Raw genomic sequence first — 23,849 nt, forward strand, 5'->3', positions numbered from 1 at the left:
CTGGCTTGTTCTTATGTTCTTATGTTCTTATGCAAGATAGGCCAGCATCGTGGTAAACTACTCAGAGCCAAAAAGCACACTTAGGTTAGCAGTTTCCAGCAGGCAAACTTCAGTGGCAAGCAATTTACAGCTCTCTTGCACAGTTCTCATCCCTCCGGCATCCTCCCCCTGTGTCCCTTTATCCCTCCCAAAAGAGTTCCTTCCCCTTTGGGGCTCCCTATTCCAGACTATTAGTGGTTGGTGGGCCATTTGTCGATCCCTGCCAGCTCAGGATTGGCCTCCCAGGGCTCTGGGTCCTCTTCCCTGATTGCAGTGTGGTCTGGTCTGCGCTGGCTCTGCCCCACTCTGTGGAAATATGCAACTTATCCCTGAAATCAGGCTCCATCCCTGAAGACTGGAAGATGGCCAGTGTCACACCAATCTTTAAGAAAGGATCTAGGGGGGACCCGGGAAATTACAGGCCAGTCAGTTTGACATCTGTTCCTGGTAAATTAGTAGAATCTATCATTAAAGATAAAATTATAAAACATGTCGAAAAGCAAGACCTGCTGAGAAAGAGTCAGCATGGCTTTTGCAGAGGCAAATCCTGTCTTACAAACTTACTAGAGTTCTTTGAGGGTGTAAACAGGCATGTGGACAGGGGGTGAACCGGTGGACATTGTCTACTTGGATTTCCAAAAGGCTTTTGACAAAGTTCCTCACCAGAGACTGTTGAGAAAACTCAGCAATGAAGGAATAAGAGGGGAAGTCCTCCTATGGATTAAAAACTGGTTGAGAAACAGGAAACAAAGAGTGGGTGTAAATGGGAAGTTCTCACAATGGAGAGATGTTGGGAGTGGTGTCCCCCAAGGATCCGTTTTGGGACCAGTGCTCTTTAACCTATTCATAAATGACCTGGAAGTAGGGTGGGTAAGTGGTGGCCAAGTTTGCAGATGATACCAAATTATGTAGGGTGGTGAGAACTACAAAGGATTGCTGAAGAGCTCCAAGCGGACCTTTGATAAATTAGGTGAGTGGGCTCAGAAATGGCAAATGCAGTTCAATGTAGCAAAATGTAAAGTGATGCACATAGGGGCAAAAAATCCAAACTTCACATACAGCGCTACAGGGGTCAGTGCTATCAGTCACAGACCAGGAAAGGGATTTAAGCGTCTTAGTTGATAGTTCCATGGGAATGTCAACTCAATGCATGGCAGCTGTGAAAAAGGCAAACTCTATGCTGGGGATCATTAGAAAAGGAATTGATAATAAAACTGCAAAGATTGTCATGCCCTTATATAAAGCAGTGATGCAACCGCACTTGGAGTACTGTGTCCAGTTCTGCTGTCACGATCTCAAAAAAAGGATATTGAAGAGATAGAAAAAAGTGCAGAGAAGGGCAATAAGGATGATTGAGGGACTGGAGCACCTTCCCTATGAGGAGAGGCTGCAGCGTTTGGGACTCTTTAGTTTGGAGAGGAGGCGGCTGAGGGGGGATATGATTGAAGTCTACAAAATTATGCATGGGGTAGAAAATGTTGACAGAGAGAAATTTTTCTCTCTTTCTCACAATACTAGAACCAGGGGGCATTCATTGAAAATGCTGGGGGGAAGAATTAGGACTAATAAAGGAAACACTTCTTCACGCAACGTGTGATTGGTGTTTGGAATATGCTGCCACAGGAGGTGGTGATGGCCACTAACCTGGATAGCTTTAAAAGGGGCTTGGACAGATTTATGGAGGAGAAGTCGATTTATGGCTACCAATCTTGATCCTCTTTGATCTGAGATTGCAAATGCCTTAACAGACCAGGTGATCGGGAGCAACAGCCGCAGAAGGCCATTGCGTTCACATCCTACATGTGAGCTACCAAAGGCACCTGGTGGGCCACTGCGAGTAGCAGAGAGCTGGACTAGATGGACTTTGGTCTGATCCAGCTGGCTTGTTCTTATGTTCTTATGTTCTTATGAAATGCTGAGGCCTGTTGATTGTATCTGGATTGAGGTTGTGCCAGCCCCACCCTTCTCAGTGGCACCATTGAGGCCTGCTTCTGCTGCCCAGGTAACCTAGCCAGTTCCCTCCAGCTTCTCCTGGCTTCCAGGAAGTTCCTGTTGCTGGTAAGTCTGGGGGCGGGGTTGCCAGTTGAAGGGTGTCTTGCGGTTCCTGGGCAATCATCTGGGCAAGGGAGAGAGGTGGGGAAAACTGCAGAGTGTTGGGACGCAGCCCTGTCCCTGGACACTCTTATTTTTAAAAATGTTGCATCCGAACTCCTGTTGGGCACCACAGGGACAAGGTTACGTGACAGTGACTTGGGAGACTGCATGGATTGATGAAGAAAGACATTGCACAGTCTGATGAGAGCCCTCTGCTTTCTTTAGCCAATCAATTTGGTTGTCTAATTGTTTAGACAAATCTTAATTGTATCTGATATCACACCAGGCAATTCCCATGATGGGTACTTATTTGTTTAGAGACATAATGGTATTAAGATAACACTGGCAAAGAAAGGGAGAGGAAAAACTTCTTATGGAATGAAAAATATTTTGATAATGGGATCTGATGTTATGGAACGTTTCCTCTGGAACAGTCAACAAGGGGACTTGTTATAGAATGGGGGTGTAAAAACTGGACTGAATAATTGTTCTGTTCTGTGCACATTAACCTGTTTTCTTCACATTTCACTTGGCAGCTTGTAGATTACAGAGCTGAGTTCAGTAAATGGTGGGTGACAGAGTTCAAGACGATCAAGTTTCCTTCCCAAGGAACCGTCTTTGACTTTTACATTGACCCAGAAACAAAGAAATTTGAGCCTTGGTCCAGGCTTATCCCCAAATTTGAATTTGATCCAGAAACGCCATTGCAGGTAAGCCATTATGTTATATCTGTAAGTAAAATAAAGGTGTCAGGCAGATGTTTGTGAACACATTGCCTCTGTCAATTGGTGTTCATTTGTACTGTAGTGATAAAGCAGATATATTATACGAATATATGAATCACTGATTTTTTTTCCTGCTAGAGCATGCTTGCAACTAATTGTTTATTGTGGACATACAGCCTTCCCTGTGCACCAGTTGTGTGTGTTTCTGCTGTTTGTACTGTCCCCACTTCTCTGTTGCCCCGTTATTATTGAGCTGCATGCTTCTATGCTTCTCCTTCTCACTTGGGCTATGACGACTGAAAGGTGAGGAGTTATTGTTCACATAAAAGAGTACTCTGGATCATCCCCTTCTGCATGAAATTTGATGGATGGCTCTGTCCAAAAGACTGAAATTGCAGGGCACTGTATCTTCACACACTGTACATTTCTAACTTCTACAGCTACAGAGAAAGTGGGGAACTCGAACTGCAGAACACTTTCAACTGCTTTCTGACAGCATCAGCTTCATTGCTGGGAAGGGAAGTGTTTGTGTGAGGGAAGGAAGGAAGGAGAAAGAGACTTTGGAGCATTCTGACAATCAGGGTTTCAGATTGGAAATATCAGAGATTTGGTTTTCAAATCAATCTGTGTATTAAGCAAAGTGTCATTTCTGATGTTTGGACATTTAGGACTGGTAGGTCTGAATTACCCCCTTTCACATCTGTTTGTTTATTCCCTTTTGAAGTCTTAACAAGACCTGCAGGCAATGGGAAGCAAAGTCTGCTCGGCAAGAAGAATATACAGATTCCAGCCTGTGGCATCTGTAGGTCTTAACTGAACTCTGGTTTTGTTTCAGTGATTGGGATGATTGCATGCATTGTCTCCTTGCCTAGTGATGAGCAGAGGGTTGGGTCTGGTTACATGGATTATGGCAGAAAGCAGCACTAGATCTGCTTTCTAGTGCAGATTAGATATTTGCAGAAATATTATGGCAGAAAGCAGCACTAGATCATTCCTCCCTCCTGAAGGGTTTAATAATATCCAACATACATTTGCTGAAAACATGCACCTAATGCTAGAATGCAGTGGTAATCCCAGAGAAGCCTGGAAATGAGGGGTTTTTTTCATCCTGCTCTCATGGAACATACTCTTGCAGTTTTTCTATTCTGCTTAGTCCCAGTTCCTCCTAGTCCATTTTTTTTGCATCCTGAAGCAAAAACTTTGCTGTCACTATTTTTCTAGGCCAGGATGTTCCCAGTTCACAAGGGATACTAGCAAAACAAGCCTTTGTTTATTTTGATATTGTTGGATATACTTTGCATGGCTTTATTGCTGTCTAGGGAAGGGAGATTAAAGTCTCAAAACCAGGTCATATGAGCAAAATGTTTGAGAACCACAGCTTTCCACAAATTCCCAGGCAAAGATAGTATATGCATGACCCACATTACAAACAGCAAGATTTTCTTGTTCCTGAACAGGCTGTAGTTCATGGATAATTAGGGCCTTGCCGTGGTTTCACATTAGGGCTGAATCTGCTTTGGAGAACTCTGCAACTGAGCCATTCTTGACCCAGAACACTTTTGAGAGGGTTTGGAAATCAGTCCTCGGCTAGAAAAGTATTTGCTACTATCCATTCCAATCCATGAATTTGATGTTTGGGCTTCCAGATCACCTTGTCTTTTCATGAGCCTGTTTGTGGACTTTAGCTGTCCCCATATTTCAAAGATAAGTATTTGTGTCTTCATACGTTGCATTCACTTTGGAACATATACTTACTGGAAGTGTGTTGGTGCCCTGCTAAAAGCCAGTTTTATTCAGCATCCTCGTCATTATCAGCTAGGAGGGGGGATTGGAGCTTGGCCTGCTGTCCCTCAGTGCCCCCACTAACTATGCATTTCTTGCTTGCCCTTGCTTAATTGCCTAGAAGTGTTACTGAGGTCATTATTAATTCCTCTCATGTTTTGCTCAGGCCTGCCTGGTACACACCAATGAAACCATCCGAGTGCGTTACTTCATGGATCACCTCTTGGAAAAGCGCAGGCCAATCATGCTGGTGGGAAATGCAGGCACAGGGAAGTCTGTGATTGTGGGTGATAAGCTTTCCTCGTTGGATTCTGAAGAGTACATGGTGAAGAATGTTCCTTTTAATTACTATACCACTTCTGCCATGCTGCAAGGTAAATCAGCAGGTGAAATGGGAGAGGTGAAACTAAACATACAAGGCAGTAGCTAAAGTGTGGATTCATACATTCAGGGGCTAAATTGCTTTAAGATATATTCAAAACAGATTTGTACCCCAAATCAAAAGGGATTAGCAGAGATTCATGAATGTCTGGAATAGCTAAATGGAAGTGGGTAAGTTTTTTAAACTGCTAATTAAAAAAAAGACCAACCCAGTATATGGAAGCATAACATTTAAACTCATGAAGAAGGCTGCATCCTATCAAGTGGAAACAGAATTTAAATCTAAAGGAGAGAATACATTCTGTAAACTAAAAGGTCACAGAATAAGTCAAACTGCAGAAAATCTTAAGTAGCAGCTAGTTAAAAGGTAAAAATAAAGATGCTTTTAAAGCAACTCTTGAAACTGAGACAAATCAATTAAGCCATTAAACCATTGTGTTCCAAACCTTCAGACACAATAATGGTCAGCAGTACAACTTTGATTAAAAAGAATGAGACAAATTCATGGTTGGTTAATAGTCTTTAATAATCCTATTGTGGTTTATACGTACTGTTCTAAAACTGTAAGAAGTGGTTAGTACTTTTTTGTTACACCTTAGATTTGGTTAATATGTTGGAGACAGTTCATTCCTGTCAAAAAGATCTCCATGTGTAAGGGGAGAGATTTTTGACAGGTATCCCCACACAGCAGCCCTCCCCTCCTGTTGGTGGTTTCCTGTCACACTGAATCATAATTTGGGAGGGCATTATGAATTGTAATGAAGGGGGTAAGAGACAGGGATAGTCTTAGCTATGAGGCATTCAGGGCATCTACCCTGAGAGGGGAGGGCCTCCAATTGCCCTGTCCTTTCCCTGACAGAAAGGAAATAAGAAGACCTGGTAAAGGCAGGACTTACTTCCTCTGGTAGCTATTATATGCAAGCCCCCAACCCCTCCAGTGCTTGGGCAGGCAGGTGTCAGCCAGCTGGCCTGGTGGTTGCTGTGCCAGCCTTTGCCATCTCTGGGACTTGGGCAGGTAGGTGCTAGCTGGCCATCTTGGCTGTGATGTGCAAACTGTGATGTGTAAACCCCTCCAAACTGCTCAGTGGGTGCACCCCTATGGGGTGGGGTGTGTGATTCTAGGGCCACACTGTGGACCCCAGAATCACCAAAACCACTCTAGGAAGGAAGGAAAATAAATTATTCCATGCATGGAAATCTTATCCAGTCCAATAGAATCAAACCCGGTAAGACAGCTCTTAAATCGACTTTTCAGTGCATTGGAAGATTTACATGAGTTGTATTGCCATTGCTTTAGAGTCTAGCTGCTATGTATGCTGCCATAATCTGTGTCACTGGAGGATGTGTTTAGTCCCCAGCTCCCTTGCAGGGTTGCTGGTTGCAATAAGCTGAGCAGGGGTTGACCTTCTATAGCTCACGTGATTCAAGTCTGTTTGAGCAGCTTTATTGGTGGACTTGTGGCACAGTTAACGTCACTTGCCATGTCACAAAGTACCCAGACGTTCCTCCTCCATAGCCCACCCCCAAGCATGTCATGTCTCAGCCTTTAATGCCCAGCCTAATCACTGGCTCCTCTGCTTGGATCTCATCCCCTGGCCTATTCTGGCCCATGCATGACCAACGGCAACCCTTCTCCAGCCAGAACTGCAGACACAATCCAACTCCATCCCACCATGTGCATATGGGGCCATACCAAACCCACTGCTGGGTTTCAGCCCCCAATCCCCTGGCACCAACTTGTGCTCACAAACACCACCCAGCCTGGCTATCCAGCGGCCCTGAGGTCCTTGTCCTGCCTAAGGCAGTCCCCTTTGGGCATCACATTGTGCTGAATTAGAAACAGTTTCTTGTGACATCTTCATATGCATCAGTGCAGTTGTCAATACAATGAGTACAACAATGAGTGCTGCTTCACTCAATGAGTTTCCCAAGCCTGTTTTAAAGGGACAAATTACTCCTCAAGCATAGAGGAGGCCACATCATCAGTGACAAATAGTACTGTGTCTCAGTGCAGAAAATAATTAGATCATTTTTCTTCCAAAGCAATAACATTTCGATTTAAGTGAACAGGGACTAGGTGTAATTTCAATAGTCTGGCGTTTGTCTTGTGCTCCACTTACTGGACCGCTGATTTCAATGAAATTCTGTCTCATCACCCTGTCTGGCCTGCTTCTAGTGCCAGAGGAAACCTTAGCAGAGGACTACCTCTGCAATGGACAAAGAAGGGCACAAATTGAAGGAAGACTTAGGATCCAAGCCATTAACTCCTTTCCTCTTCTTCCTCTTCTGTGCATGCTGATCAATGGCTTGGCTGGTAGGCAGGAGAATGGACGATGGATCCATCATTCCATCCAATATTTCCTGGCTCAGTTTAAATTCCAGGTAGATGATGTTGTCAACCTTTGTTTTCAGAATTATACTTGAGGTCCAAAGTCAACTAAAATTCCACTTAAAATCTTGTTTGCTGAAGGAGAACTATATTTGTCAAATAAATCTAATAATTTCTTACTTCCAGGTTTTGAGATGTAGCATTGTAGTATAGTCTTGCATCAAATTCCATTGGCAGGTACAGATGGTTTTTGAATATGGATATATATTTTTTTCAACTGAGGAGACAGAAGGTGCCACAAATTCAGTCTCAAATTCTTACAAATGGTTTGGATTTCCCAAATGAAAAATTGGTGTAATGTTTGAATGGAGCCTTACACTGTGAGGGGATTTTTTTTCTGTTCTTTTGCAGCAGATTTGTTTGGCTGTAGCTGAACATGCTAGTTAAATATTTATGGGTAGGAAAAGCAGCATATGTGAACACGGGAATTCCAGTACGGTAATTCATAACTTTTACAGCAACTGAATAAATAGTTCTAGCTAGAAATATAATGTTTTTGGCAAATAATTCTTGCTGGTTCTGTACTCCTTAACAATTCCAGCTAGAAACCCGCCAATAGTTTAGTAGATGCCGGGAGTAAACAATGAGGCTTGATATAAGTATATCCATGTATGAAATGATCTGAGGAGTCCTGTTCGTGTGAACTCTGGTATCACTGTTTCAGTGTCAGAATTAATAATATCTGTTCTATAAATTAGAATGTTAATAGGTTTTGTTTGGGTTTGTGTATACATCTAGTCTTGCCATCTAGTGACACTTACCTTACATTTATTTATTATTTAAAACAATTATTCTGCTGCTCTCCCTGCCATAAAAGCCACCTGAGCCAGTTCACAAACAATAAAAAGTAAGCAGTAGCATATAAAACATCTAAAACAAATACAACAATATCAACAACATTCAAGTCATGCAAGCAAAATTAACTCTATTGTCCAGCATAAAGGTAAAGTTTCCCCTTCAGTCGTATCTGACGCTGGGGTACCACTGCAAGCAGTGATTTCATAGGCAAGCCATTTTTGTGGGGTAGTTTGCCATTGCTTTCCCCAGCTATTCTTTACCCCCAGTTGTGTGCTAGGTACTCATTTACCGACCAAGGAATGGATGGATGGCTGAGTTGACCATGAGCCAGCTGCCAGGATATCTGACCCACAGGGGGCTTGAACTCCTGACTATGTGAGTGGCAGTGCAAGCACTTAACCACTATGCCACACAGCTCCTAATTGTTCAGCATACCATCCTTCAATAAAGAATTAGTCATAAGTCAGCACCTCATTCAATGTAAAGTCTTCTGAAACAGAGCTATGATGAGGGGATTCATAAAATCCAGCAAGTAGGTTCTCTATTCAGACTAGCCATTTCAAAGGGCTAATGCCATGACTGAAAAAGGCCACAGTTAACAGTGAAAAAAACTGAGTAGTCCTATAGGGAAGTACAAGCAAGGAATAGGTCACGAGAGTAATGCAGTTGGCCCAAGGTTGACAATATTGTGATCTGAACTGTTAGGTCAGAACGTTTATGAATTTGAATAGTTCCTGGTATCTCCATGTTCACGAGAATAGGAGAGTTGTGTGTGTAGGAGAGGGGGAAAACACTCAAGCCTGAGACCTGCTCCTGATCTTGCTATACATGGTGGTTCTGAGAAAGTGTAAAAGTGTACTTGAAAAGGCCCACAGTTGCCTGCAACCTTTGAATTTTCTTGGCATGATGACTTATTGGCCTTTTCTGGAAGAGTTGTTTACAATGTTCCTTGTTGCCAAATTAATTTTGTTATTTTTTCCATTTCTGCATGCATTTTCCTGTTTGGTTGTGAAAATGTTTTCAGTTCATTTTTTGTTTGTGGTTTTCCCAATCACTTTAACAGCAATTTTGCCCCAATCCATTTCCAAACTGGTTTTCACTGTGCAAGTGAAAATCTCCAAATGGCTTTTAAAGTCTCTGCCCCTCAAACCTCCTGGCCCTTATCTACACCCAGCCTCCCGTTCACCCATTTCTCCTCCCCCTCGTCCTTCATTTTCCAAAGGAATTTTTTTTGGCAAAAAAAATTATTTGTCATATCAGAATAGTGATGAAATGTTAGGGCACTGAACCATTTAAGTGCTGGAGCTATTGCATCAACGATAGAACGCTAAAATGCTGGAGTGTATGAGGGGAGCACTGGGAGTGATGTAATCGAGGAAAGGGAGAGGTCACACTCCTGACCAGTGTTTTTGCAGCTCCAGCCTAACCATGTTTGCTTGGAAGTAAATGCCACTGAGTTCAGTGAGTTTTACGTCCTATTTTGTATACTTTCAGGACTGGATCTCTTTAGAAATGTGTTGCTATTATTGGCTGTTCTGGTCCGTGTAGTGTGAATTATTGAGCTGTTTTTGCAAGTCACCTGTGGAGCAGAGACACTTAAGAAATGTAGGCAGCAATGGGTTTGGCACTTTCTTCTTGGCTGATAATGTCTCCTTAGCATGCAGATCACTCCCTCCCCTACACAAAAATATCAATCAGAAAGGCATTTTTTCATTTTTTTTAAAAAAAGAGGTTTTCTTTTCTGAGTGAAAGCAGTTCCTCAATGCTGTGATCCTTGGCATAGGCTTGCATCTGTTTCGATCTGTGTCTTGTTGAGTTGCAGACTACACAAATCACCCCAGGTTTTTTTTTTCCGTTTTTTGTTCCCGTGGCACCAGCAACTTGGCAGGGCTGGCTGAATTGCAGAAGATCCCTGTTTAAATTGGCGACAGTAACAGAAAATCAGCTTAAAGGTTTTTGCTTGTTTGGGGGTTTCTGTTGAACTGTTTTTTCTATGTTGTTGAAGGAGCTAGAAAGAGGGGACTCCAGCCAAGTTGCAAGCCCAAAAGGTTACGTTAGGCGTTATTTACATGCACAAATCACTATGTACAGAGCCTGGTCTCCCGCAGTCTAAGCGACAGGTTTGAAACCATCCAAGGCTGGAGCACTCGGGGGATGCCAGGAAAGTTGGGGGAGGAGGGAAGGCAAGGACAGCATGCAGGATTAAGCATGAGTTCGAACGCTCAGAGCCGTGCACAGTAATGATGGTGCATTAGTGGCACCTGCACCTGCTGCTGTAGTTTATTTGGCTTCCTTTTTGGGTCGACAGTTCTCAGTGGTAGAAATGGAGGCTGAGAAATTTTTGAATTGTTGCTTCAGTGTAACTGCACAGTAATGCTATAGCACCTTCACAAAAGTAAATAGGGAAGGAAGGGTTATTCTGCATCACAGATGACATCTTACCCAGTGGTGGGATCCAAAAATTTTAGTAACAGGTTCCCATGGTGGTGGGAGTCAAACTGTGGCATAGTGCCAATGGGGCTGGGCGGGGCATTCCGGGGGCGTGGCCAGGCATTCCAGGGGCGGGGCATTCCAGGGCGGGGCTGTGGCAAGGATGCAGCCGCTGCGCTGGTCCTTGGGCGGGAAACGAATGCATGCAGGCGCAGGCTGCCATGCATGCCGGTGCACCTCCTGCTAGACTGCTTCAAGTTCTGTGCGCTACTGCTGAGAGGAGGGGCGTAACTAAGGTAAAAATCACGTGGCAAAATCACCAATTAGTAACCCCCTCTCGGCACACACAAATAATTAGTAACCTACTCTCGGGAACCTGTGAGAACCTGCTGGATCCCACCTCTGATCTTACCACCATCAGGAATAATATATTTTCAACTGTAGTGTATGGAATAAATGCTACTGAAGAGTCAAGGGAAAAACCACAGGGGGAATGGATGTGTGCAGAATGATTTCAGACGAGCCTGATCTTGCCAGAACCTGGAAGCTAAGCAGGGCCGGCACTTGGAAGAGAGACCACCAAGAGTAAGGGAATTGCAAACGCTTGTGTTTGTCTTTTGCTTTGAAAACCCCATGAGATGGGACTTCATAGGCTCCATGATTTGACTGTGACTCAATAGCATGATTTATTTTACTTCGAATACTGCCTGTGTGAATATGCCTGGGGGAGAGGGAGACAAATGCCATCCATGCTCAGTAATTTTATTTGTCTTTTGGGTAAAATGGACCTTACTAGAGACAGGGCAGAGGTGTTTTCTTTAAGATATGAGCAAATATTTAGTCCAGTTCCATTGGAACTGCTGGTAGGAGAGTTACATGAAAGCAGGTGGCTTCTGTGAGAGTTCAGAGTAAGCCTGGTCCCTTTTGGTGTTTCTGATTAGAAGGATAAAGAACCACTACACATATTTATTTCTGTACTAGTGAGTAATGTCACTTCTTGCTGTCAAGATTTACAGAGATAGATGGAGGCAACCTTTTCATATATACTTGGACTGTGAGCTATGATTATAGACTGGGACAAGAAATTGGAATCAGGCGTCCAGTATGTGGGTAAGTCTGAGCATGTGCCTCAGACACTGCTACTATTCCTTGAGTATGCTGGACGTGATTTATGTTCCCTGTGCCTTGGTTTATGTTGCTAATTTTTTTAGATTTACTTGGTTCTGTTTCATAGTTTATCATTTGGCAACTCTTACTAACAATTGTCAGTTTAATTCTTTGAAGTGTAACAGGATGCAAAATTATGGACTTGCTAGAGAGCTGCAGAGACCATAATCACATGTCCAGCTTTAGTTGATGTTTTAGAGAATGGAAAGATTCCCTTGACTTGCCAGCTGTACTGCTCAGAGGGCTACAGTTTTGATTGATAAGAAGCAGGGGGTGGCGCTTTGTCCCAGGATGAAAATCAGAGTAGTGCCAGTGGTTCTGTTTGCTGATGGTCACCTCCTTTTTGAGTGCATCAGAACTGGGATGATGGGAAAGTTGTAAAATGGTCAAGGGTGATCACATTGAAGTGCAAGTGCATCAAGATGATTGCTGTGTATACCAGATGTAGTCTGCAAGGGGAAAAGGCAGATTTCCAGGAAAAAGGAACCTTTGCTGAGCAAACGTATAGTAGGCTGTTACCCATAAAACTAATCTTATGACAAATAATGTGCAATAGTGAGTACCACATGGAGATTCTGTTTCAATTCTCCCTGAGCTAGAGGACAACTTATGAGTGGTTCCCATGGTCCAGTTGGAGAGGCAGGAAATGAACTCCCCCCTTCCTGTGAGGCAGGACCGCCCCTTTGCTCCAGTTTGAGTCCTGCCTTCAAGGGAAGTAGCACACTTTAGATAACCAGCTCCACCCTGCCTATTGTCTGCCCCCTTTACACATTTTTTTGCCTCCTTCCCTTCTTTCCTTGCTCTGATTCCTCCAGCTTAACCCTTCCTGGAATTGCTGGCCCCTCTTCTCTGCTATTTACAGCTTCATCTCCTTGGAGCCTTACATGCAGCGAGGGTTTTCCCCCGGACCCCCTTAAGATGCGGTGAGGCTTTGACTCTGACCTCCTCTCCGAGAATGAGGGGAACTGCCCCTTGCTCAGAAGGCCATGGGCACACCGATGAAGGCTGCCCCAAAGGCGAAGAATGCGACAGCTTAATGAGGACATTTTGCTCTCCCTTGTAATCATCTCTCCCTCTCTTCCTTTCTATGATTCTCCAATCCACTGCTACTAACAGCTCATATCCTCACAGGTAACCTGTATTGTTCATTAATGTTATTCCTTGTTGTTCCTCTTCCCAGCCCCTAGTTGTAATGGGACCAAGTTTACCTCAAGCTTAAGTTATGTTTTGGTTAAGTCTTAGTTGTTTTAGGCTACTGCTTCTCAGAGTCTCCAAATTGCAACAAAGGGGGCGGTCCCGCCCCACAGGAAGGGGAAAAAGTTCATTTCCTGCCTCCCCAATGGGATGATGGGAACCACCCACAAGATGTCCTCATTATGCTCAGAGGAGAAGGGCCTTTCACAGGTAACTACCAATGGTCATTCTGCTAGTTCAGCTGAACATAGAAAAACATAAAAAGGCATAGTATAGAATGAACTTGACTGGATGCTCTTTTTGTCATCTCTCAATATCCCACGACCTGCTCTGTGTGTGGAAAAGGAGGACTTTTCGGGTGCCCCTTTTTATTTGTACAAAGGACTCAAGGAAGGGAAGCAGTGTGGCTCCACTATCCACTGGCAATTCAGACCATTCCAGTGTAGACATTTCTCCCCTGTCTAAAGCTTTCACCTGGCTTTATTGTCATGTAGTCTAGTTTTCAGATACACTGTACTTGTGAGATTTAGCTTGCTCATCTGTTGTGGGCCTTTCTGCCCCATTTGTGAAATCTCAGAACTGGAGAGAGGAGAGTGGTGGGGGAGGATTGTAGCACCTGGTCTCTCCTCCTCTCTTCTGGGTCCTCCTTACTTATCGGGAGAGATAGCCCAGCCCCCTCCTCATTGGCCTGCTCCTGAAGCTCCTTATGAGTCCCATGCAGCAAGCAGCACAAGTCCATTCAGCACCCTTGAAGTCTTGCAAGATCCTGCTAGACTTTGGGGTTACCCTAGGCTGCTTCTGCAGCCTCCCCCCACCCAATTCCATTGCACTGGCTGGACTAAACAGCAGACAGGTGGTGGCTGCATGGGAGCCTCAATGGGCCTGTTGCAGCAATGAAAGGGTAGAAGCACTGCTGCTCTGTGCTGAAAGCCCCCTTCTCAAGATAATTTTCTGGGCAGGGGAGGGAGAAGAATTTCATGTTCCTATTACATGTGTTTTCATGGAATGTTTAGTTAGTCCCTTAAAAACTGAAGATTGTTTGGCTTTTGCACATCAAACTAGACTGTGTTTGAAATAACTGGAGATTCTGTTCAGTGTAGTCTGATTGTAGCCATGCAGAGATACGTTGACTTAGTTCCTATATTGGCAAGTGCTTGGGAGAAGAGATGAGAACCATATCCAGTGACTGCCTGTGATCACAGAAACTCCCAAGCACTTACCAAGTGTTACTCGTTTACAAGAAATTTCTAATCTGCACATTCAGGATGTATTCACATTTACACGAATGTTCCGTGCAAGATACCTCCGTGAGGTAACTGAGGGTACAAAGGATGGCATGAATAACTTCTCAATGGAGAAGGCCCTGTTTGACCTGTAGAAGCTTTTGTGTTCTTACAAAATGCATTGTGCCTTGTATGGTCATGGAGCTTAACAGATTTCCAGATGTCATTAGTTGTAGAACATAATGCATTTAATCCTGGAAAGAGTCAGCAAAAGGCCATTGAGCCTTCTTAATCCCATTTCAAGCTGTAGAGCCTTGTGCGAGGGTTCCTCATGTGGCAAATTTGCCTCCAGAGAATTCCACGGAAACTGATGTCTCCTAGCCCATCAGCCCCAGGGAAACACAGCAGATGCCTAATAACCCTCAGACACTGTGACTGTTTATTCCAGTGTAATTGGGATCTAACTATTTCTCTGCCAAAGACATGTGGCCTTTGATATGATTGTGAGAAGCATTCTCAAATTAAAATGCTGCTTTTACGAATGTGTCATTTGATCTCTCAGTAATTGCATTTCGTTTTGATATATCTTATGCATACTTGTTAAATCCCTAAAAGGGGTATTTTCTATGTTAATTAAACTCTAATTAAATGCTTATTTGAGAGACAGTATCTCACTTCCCGGGTTTTCAGATTTTGGGGGGGAGTTTGTTGAAAGAGTGAGATTCTGCGTTGACAGAAGTGTTATCTTTCAGACAGTACTTCAGGTTCTTTTGTGCCGCAAACTGTCAGATGATGAGCTCCTTAGCAGTGGATGCTAAATGCAAAACAAGCATTTTTAATAACCCTAAATGTGTAATCTGTATAATGCAACAAAAATGATAAGTCTCCTTTTAATAGCTAGGCATTAGGATTAATACTAAGTTAACTATAAATTGCTACATGCAGATATTTTAAAACATTTTATTCTTACAGGTTGTCTGCAAAAGTGACAAAGTGCTTTTAAGTGCTGCTGCTTTGTAATGCAAATTTAAAAGTTTCTGTCTTTTGATGTTTGTAAAATGGTGCCAGTAGGCTGGATCCTGCAAATATTTCCAGACACAAGGAAGGGTGGCAATTTTAGCCAATTCCCCTCCCCCATGACAACCTAAAATACCTCTGGGATTACTAAAGAGCTGTGAGTCCTGTCCCTCTCCACTGTCCTCACAGGGTAGACTCAGTCCCTTGAGACTGGCCATCACAACAACAGGAGGTAAAGACCACAGTGTTCTTTGCTCAGAAGGCCTTTATTTCTGATTGAAACAGTTACAATCCTTTCCATATCCATTCTACAACCACCCTCTGCCCTCCTTTAATCCCTCTCAAAAAGGTTCCTCCCCCACTGAATCTCCCTGCACCAGGCTATTAATAGCTGGTGGGCTATCTGTCAAGCCCTGCTGGCTTGTGACTGGCCCCCAGTGCTCTTGGCCCTCCCCCCTGATTGCAGCCTGGGTAGGGTTGTGTAAACCCTGTTCTGGGGAACTGCTGAGGCCTGCTGATTGCAGCTTGGCCTCAACTGGGTCAGCCCTGACCTGTTCTGTGGTAGTACTGAGGCTGGCTCCTGCTTTCCAGGCCTTCCTGCCAGCTCCCTGCAGCTTCTCCCGGCTTCTGGCTTCCATGAGGTGCCTTTGTTTGCTGGTAAATCTGGGCTGGGGTTGCCAGTTGCAGGGTGTCCTCCTGACCATGGTTGGGCACCCATGAAAGGGAGGAATGAGGAGGGCTTCTGGGTTCTTGATGGCAGCCCCATCCTGGGGGTATTGTAAGGAACTTGTAAAGTCCAGGCCAAAAGTAACATTTGAGTTCTTTATTGATCTGGCATTCTAAGTCAATCACAAGCAATGCGGGAACTGGCCTCCCAGTGTTCAAGCAGCCGCTTTTACGGGCTCCCCTCCCAGTTCCCGCCAAAGTTACATCCGAAAACTACATTGAAACAGTTTCACACAGACAGGCAGGGGAAACAGAAGATACAAAAGTTAGAAACTGCAGATACTGGAAACACTCCCCAAATCTGGGCTGCGCACCAACCTTGGCAGAGGAAATCTTCCAAGGTTAAGCAGCAACCTTACAGGTATTGGAAATTTCTTACAAAAGGGGCCAATTGGTGAAAATCACATCTCTCCTTGCACCCATTGGAATTTATGTGGGATCTAAGCAAACACCTTTTTATACTCAGATACCTGAATTAGGAGATTAACCCATATATTCACTTCCTGTTCTGTACACACAGGACAAGTGATTCCTGCACCACTATTTGTAGATTTCAAAGAACATGTTTTCTTTGTCATAGATATTAATTTATTGAAAGAGAGTTCTTAACAGTAATATATTAGTGGCAAAGTGACATGCCTTCCAGAAATGACAACCTTCATAAATAAATCCTTTCTTCATAGCCCTTTGTCTTCATGAAAATAGTTACAAAGAAATATACGCACCTTTTCCTGCAGATGCCTCTCATAAAAGCCAAGTACAGGGCAGGAGCATCCAAGGACTTGTCATTGTCACCTTTGTCTTGTGACTTCCAGCTTACTCTTCCCCAAGGAAAAACCTACTTCTGGGACAATTACTTCAGTTCATCTTTCCTTAATAATTCCCACCACCTGTGTCAGTTGGAGGCCCAGGGCTGTTATGGGGAGAGAGAGTTACTCAACCTATTCACCATAACCCAAGACAGTATTCCCAGTTACAGTCACAACAGTGGTTGTCAGATGTTCAATGATTGAAGTATAAAATGTTGCATTTTGCCTTTCAGCTGGATGATTTCTCCCTGTCCTGCTTTTAAAGCTCTAAATTGCCTATGGCACCTTTTCTTGGTCTTCAAGCAGTTTTCTCTTTCATTTGTTCATGTGTGAGATTTGGCACCCCAAGTGACAACTTGAGAGGAGCTGGTGTTCTACAATTCGCATCAGACAAACTGTACTATTTTGGTCACACCATCTCAGTTTTATGAATGCTGTGCAACCTAAACTGAACTCTTCATCCTGCTTAGCTGTCTTGGTCACTGGCTCAGTTGCAAAGCTACAAGGGGACGGGGGGTGCACCGTGCACCGGGTGCACGCCTGGGGGGTGCAAAAACCGCCCCCAGGCCCCTCCCCCTTCCCCCGGGGCACCCCCGCGGTGCCCCAACCCCCCCTCAGCCCCTCACCCCCTTCCCACACTTACCTTAGTTCCTTTCCTATTCCAAAACTTTTTCAGGCTGCAAAAGGCCTGTTCTCAGTAAAAAACGGCCTGAGGAATTACAGTTCCCAGGTGACCTTGGGGCTCACAAGGTCTCCTGAGAAGTATAGTTCCTCAGGCAGTTTTTACTGAGAACAGGCCTTTTGCAGCCTGAAAAAGTTCTGAAAAAGGAAAGGAACTAAGGTAAGTGTGGGAAGGGGAAAGGGGGTGGGGCACTGCGGGGGTGCATGGGGGGCGGAAAAATGTAGAATGCGCACTGGGTGCAGTTTGGCCCAGCTATGCCTCTGCACTGGCTATGTATAATATTTCTTCAGTGTAATCTCCCACTGACTTGTTTTCAGTTTGAATAGTCTGTTTGCAGCCTCAGACAGGTTGTCTCTGATCATCTGGGAAAAAAACTAATATGAACAGATATCCAAATACCTAATAATCTAACTGCGTCATCTTTTTGCTAAAGAAATATGGTTGAATTCCAGGGCTTTAAAAAAGAGAGTTTGAAATTTCTGATCTGCCTCTTCCAGGATGCAATAAAGTGAGTTGTCAACTCAATGAATGGCTTCTTTTTTTTCCTGATAGGCCAAAATCTGGTTTGAAAGCCAAGGAAAGCAAGATTAATATCTCAGATTATTAATGTTCTATAATGTAGCATCATTGTACCTCTGAAAAATACAGCAGTGACACCCAAAAATGTTTTATTGAATAATTGCACATAAGTCTTCATCCCAGTTATTTACTTTATCTGCAGTTCATTGCTACTATAGAAGGATTTTCTTAGGATTTTCAAGGCAAGAGATGTTCAGAGGTGATTTGCCATTGCCTGCCTCTGCATAGCCAATGTTGACTTTTTTGATGGTCTTCCATTCATATACTAACTAGAGCTGACATAGCTTACCTTCTCAGAGCTGGTGAGGTCAGGCTAGCCTGCACTATTCATGTCAGGGCATCCTACTATATGATCTTTGGAAACTGCTCTGATCATTGGAAACTGCTAAAATTCTAATTGGTCAGTCTCTTGTCTTAATTCTTGAGTTTCTGTGGTGATGGGCAATGATCAGCATATCGTTATCTCAGTGCACCCAAATCAGCATGGATGTGGTTATTCCATTGCAGGTATTGACTGCTTTCTAGCTCTCTTACAGTATAATGGTGTCTAGTTATCAGTCTCAGAACACTGGAGTAAGATTGTGATTTCTAATATTCTGTGCCTTTGTTTTTTCCAGCTGTCCTTGAGAAACCACTAGATAAGAAGGCTGGAAGGAATTATGGTCCACCTGGAACAAAGAAACTCATCTATTTCATTGATGACATGAACATGCCTGAAGTAGACAGTTATGGGACAGTTCAGCCTCACACATTGATCCGTCAGCATCTGGACTATGGGCACTGGTAAGCCTCTCATTTCAGTGGAGTGGTGGGAGACTCCAAGAGAAACCCTTGTGCATTTAATCTACCACTGTAGGACCACATACCATCTAGCTTATGTTGCCCCACTGGTAGTATGATAGAACGTGAGACTCTTAATCCAGTGATACTTTGGCATCCCTCCAGCTAAGATTTATTTCTTTGTTACGTTTCCTTTCACCTGTGATGTATGCCTACACCCAGCCCTGTTAAAAGGAACTTGAACTTCAAGCTCATTTTTGATTTGCTGTAAAGCTACTTATAGCAGTCCCTAAAGTATGATTCCAAAAGCAAACCTGCTGTTAGTCTTTAAAAAGTTATTTGCTTTACCATAGTATTGTCCAAGGCTTTCACAGTCTGAATCACAGCCTGAATTTCCAGGCTCTGTGGCCATGGTCGAATAGTTTTTGCTCCTGATGTTTCACCTGCATCTGTGGCTGGCATCTTCAGAGGCATTTCATGATATAAAACAAGTTTCTCTTGAAAAGTGTTAGGAGCAAAAACTACCAGACCACAGCCCAGAAAACCCACAGCACCCACATTTGCTTTGTCCTCCAAATCTTAACCCTTTGGGAAAGTTCTCCTTTTCCCCCAGAGCATAATAATAGTATTAATCAGCATTGGCTTGGCATTAAGTTTGTCACAGATCTCATATGGGTGAGCACTTTGTGCTGTTTTATTTTATAAACAGCTGTAGACCATGAAAACTTCCAAACACCATGAAAAACAGGGGGCAGCAAGGGATCTGCCTTTTGTCAGGATTAGACAAGCAACCATGAGATTTCATCTTCATCACCAGGATATACTAGTTGCCCCTGCTTTGCCTCATTTTTCAGAAAGAAAGCAGTGGGGAGTAAAACAGACTATTTTTTGCTACACCTACCCTCTGTTCTAAGGGGACTGCCATGAAGCTCTGGGCAGTTAATAACATCTTAAGTGCATCTTGTACAACCTATGTTGCACATGAACATTGATTAACCACAGTGAGTTGAGCAATGCTGTACCAATATCCCGAAGCATTAGGTGCATAGTTGCAGTGGTGGGATTCAGCAGGTTTGCACCACTTCAGTAGAACCAGTTGTTAAAATGGTGCTTGTAAACCAATTGCTAAATTATTTGAATCCACCACCGGAACCGGTTGTTAAATTATTTAAATACCACCACTGCATAGTTGTAATGGAAATATGATGCTTTACCTTAAAGCAAGTCCATGGTGTGTGAGCTATTACACAAACATATGCGAATTCTAACCTCCTCCCCCAAATCAGGCCCCTGGTGCTGGAGTAGTAATTGAAAACAGCTGGGATGCCGCAGGTGCCCAAGACCTATCAGACATCCTGCTTGAGACTTGGCAATGTCTGGCAGGCACACTGCTATTTGTTTGTCACTAATAGGCTGTGATTAGGATGATGCATTCTTCTTTTTTTCTGGCAAAGGTATGACAGAAACAAGCTGTCCCTGAAGGAAATCATGAATGTGCAGTACGTGTTGTGCATGAATCCCACGGCAGGCAGCTTCACTATCAACCCACGTTTGCAGGTATTGCTCTTTTACCTGGCTAGGAGAAGAACTTTACATCTAGCCTCTGAAAGCTTTAATAATGGGAGGCAGACTAATTTAGACTGTGTCTACATGGGGGCCACCTTCACAAAACTGAAAACAGTGGAAGAGAATAAACCCAGGATTTGCTGCCAAGAGGAAACCGAAGACAGGGTGTGACTAGAAAGACTGTATGTGGGAATAACCTAAAGCAGACAACTGTGTCATTTGTTATGTTTTTAGGGCAAAGGAGAAGATGCACCAGTGGAAGACATGTCACCTGAGGTTGTCTTGTCTTTGTCACATGCAATTGGAGACCCAGCTTATGTTTGTTTTCTTTCTTGCAGCGCCACTTCAGTGTATTTGCCCTTTCATTTCCTGGGTCAGATGCTCTATCCACCATTTATAGCACCATCCTAACACAGCACCTGAAGTGGGGGAACTTCCCTGCGGCTTTACAGAAATCATCACAGCAGTTAATAAATCTGGCGCTTGCCCTGCACCTGAAAGTTGCTGCAACTTTCCTGCCAACAGCTATCAAATTCCATTACAATTTCAACCTAAGGGACTTCTCCAATGTCTTCCAAGTAAGTAGCTTTTCCACTTGAGTGCTCATTGTTTCTTCCTGCTGGTGGGCGTTTCTTCCAACTGCATCAAGTTTTGAAATTAAAGGGAATAATACTGGCGTTATAACATTATTTACTTGAAGTGTCATACCGTGGCATGGCGTGGGAAGACGGGAAAATGGCAGACTCCACTGGGAAATGGCTGAGAGTCTCTACTTCGTTATCTGTGGAGTTGCCGTGTCATTGAGGAGCAGGTTTAGAAATAATCAACAATAAATAGGGTTGTCTCACAAGAAGCCCTGAGTTCTGATTGTCTTTCCGCCTAGTTACGTTAAGTGCCTCTTGTTTCACGCTGGCAAGAAGATAATGCTAAAATTGGTTTTGCGGCTATAACTTTCCATTTTGTAATTTGTTCAGTATTAGACACCAGAAACTGCTTTTAACCTCTAATGTCGATGCAAATAAAGGCATGTTTGGAGTGGTGGCCTTTGACATCCCCTTTAATCCAACACAGGAAATCAAGTGGCTCATTGTTGAATGGTTTTGCAGATCAAGGCTGTTTGAAGATTGCTTTTACAGCCACTATTTTCTAGTTGCTTGAGATGCTCACAGTTTAAGGATGTAAGCAAAATGCATACAAATTCAAGCCGCTGATAGTTAACCCGTGGGGCTCTTTGCATCTCAGTCATTTCATTTGCTATGCTAAGGTGAGTAACCTGAATTTCCATTGTGACCTATCAAAGGAATCCACTCATTCATTATGTCTACACATTTATTGCTTCATCAACAACTGTAAATAATTAATGATAAGCCCCCAGTCATTTGCTATAACAAAAGAAATGCCCAGTTTTATTTTTAAAAACTGTGTACGCATTGTTTTGTATGAGATATGCAAAACATTTTTCATTTATTTGCTGTGAGTAATTGACAAAGATCTGAATTGTGGTTTGTGTGTGCAGAGTCTGTTATATCACTTTTCTTTCTCAGCCTGAAATAATTTTTTTTGGGGGGGGGGCACATCCAGGTTTGGCTATATTAGTTGGCTAGTTACAAATTACTGGGGATAGTAACCACTGACAGTATAAAGGAAACGTCTGGTACGGAGTTTCATTTTGTGTTCCCTTGATTGTCAGTGATGTCTTGTGAGTATTTCCTTGTGAAACTAAAGAGAGACTAAATTTGATGCTGCGGAGAGACCTTAAATCCAAGATCCCTTTGGAGGGGCAGGTCCAGCAAGACAAAATCAAAAAGGCAGAACTGTGAGACCTCACAATTCCTAGGTAACCAGAGACCAAGGGACAAAGCCTGTAGCCCTCATGGAACTAAAATTAAGAAAGTTACCCTTGCAAGGTAGGATGCTTACAAGATGAATTTGTAGTTGTAGCCAATGAAGGCCAAAATAATGGATTCAGATTCAAAAACACAATGAAATATAATTGAAGTAGTTTACTAAAATTGTGAAAGAATATTCAATAAAAAGAGCAGTGAATGTTGAGTATAAAAATAATAAAGCTATAAGTCTAAACTAAACACATTTAAAAGCATTGATTTAAGACCCACATATTACCAAAAATATTGAGTCCAATACAGTTCCAATGTCCAAAACAAAGTTTCTGTTCAGTATGACCTATACAAACTCAAGAAATGTCCCAAAGTCAAATGTATTCCTGACACAAGGCAAAATTACTGGTATGCTCAATGACTGTGTTGGCCTCATTGCAGTTAATCAATCAAATGCATAGCAAATGATATAAACCAATCAAATGTGTTTGCCTATTAAATCAAATGCCCTGCAGCTGCATTAGGTTCAGTTAATAAAGCCCCTCTCCTGCATGAGCTCCGGCATTAACAGAAAGGAATGTATCCTCCCAGTTTTTTATGGCCATGAAGCTGTGATATCGAATGATGTGACTGTCCACTACGTGGGTTTCTTCCCATCTCTCTTATCTAAGACTTTGAAGCTACAAGCAGCTTGGCCTAAGGTTTCAGAAAAAGAAATTTCCATCTCAGCCTGAACCATTGTTTGTATTGAACAAGAAACTGCTTAAAGAAACCCATTTATTGACAGATACCGTGTTTTCCTCTCGCTGAATTATGCACAAATCCTATGGACTGTGGGATTTATTTGGGTGTAACTGAGGACACTGATCATGTTTGCTTCCAGCAATAATTGGCAGTTTCTAGTTCCCATAAAGAAGCAATTAAGTTTTAAACCTAGTGAAATTATAAAGAAAGAATCATATGTATGGATACTTCTATATTCTCTGACTTATTGTTTAGTCCAGACCTGAGTGACCTAGGCTAGCCCTATCTCTAGGGTTGCCAGCTCCAGATTGGGAAATACCTGGAGATGTTGGTGGTCTGAAGTGGACAGGGTTCGAAGAAGGGAGGGACTTCAGTGGAGTATAATGCTATATGCCTTCCAAAGTGACTATTTTCTCCAGGTAAATTGATCTCTGTTGCCTGGAAATCAATTGTAAAAATGAGAGATCTCCACCTAGAGAGATCCACCTAAAGATATCACCACCTAGAGCAAGCATCTGCAACCTGTGGCTCTCCAGATGTTCATAGACTACAATTCCAATCAGCCCCTGCCAGCATGGCCATGAACATCTGGAGAGCCACAGGTTGCAGACGCCTGACCTAGAGGCTGGCAACCCTATCCATCCCATCAGATCTCGGATCTAAGCAGGGTTGGCCCTGGTTAGTACTTGGATGGGAGACCACTAAGGAAGTCCATGCTTGCTACACAGAGCCAGGCAAACCACCTCTGAATGTCTCTTGCCTTGATCAGCTGTGACTTGATGACAGTTTCCATCACCAGGAGTTATTGTAGTTGCTTTGATTTTTTTGCAGAATGGAAGGATGTAAATGTTTGAACAAATAATGTTTCAATAAATAAAAAAAAGAA

General features: G+C 43.2%; 1 protein-coding gene across 1 annotated transcript in view; it reads left to right on the top strand.

Annotated features, from left to right (window-relative positions):
- The first annotated feature begins 2,714 nt into the window (after positions 1 to 2,714).
- The window catches only part of LOC125427841 (dynein axonemal heavy chain 9-like), a 176,736-nt gene continuing 155,601 nt past the window's right edge, over positions 2,715 to 23,849 (top strand). Inside the window, 5 exon segments of the mRNA XM_048487396.1 lie at positions 2,715 to 2,843; positions 4,807 to 5,014; positions 18,653 to 18,818; positions 20,270 to 20,372; positions 20,720 to 20,959. Coding sequence (XP_048343353.1) covers positions 4,852 to 5,014; positions 18,653 to 18,818; positions 20,270 to 20,372; positions 20,720 to 20,959 — 672 coding nt within the window. The 5' untranslated portion in view covers positions 2,715 to 2,843; positions 4,807 to 4,851.

Source organism: Sphaerodactylus townsendi, linkage group LG03, assembly GCF_021028975.2.
Source record: "Sphaerodactylus townsendi isolate TG3544 linkage group LG03, MPM_Stown_v2.3, whole genome shotgun sequence".
NCBI classification, from domain to species: Eukaryota; Metazoa; Chordata; class Lepidosauria; order Squamata; family Sphaerodactylidae; genus Sphaerodactylus; species Sphaerodactylus townsendi.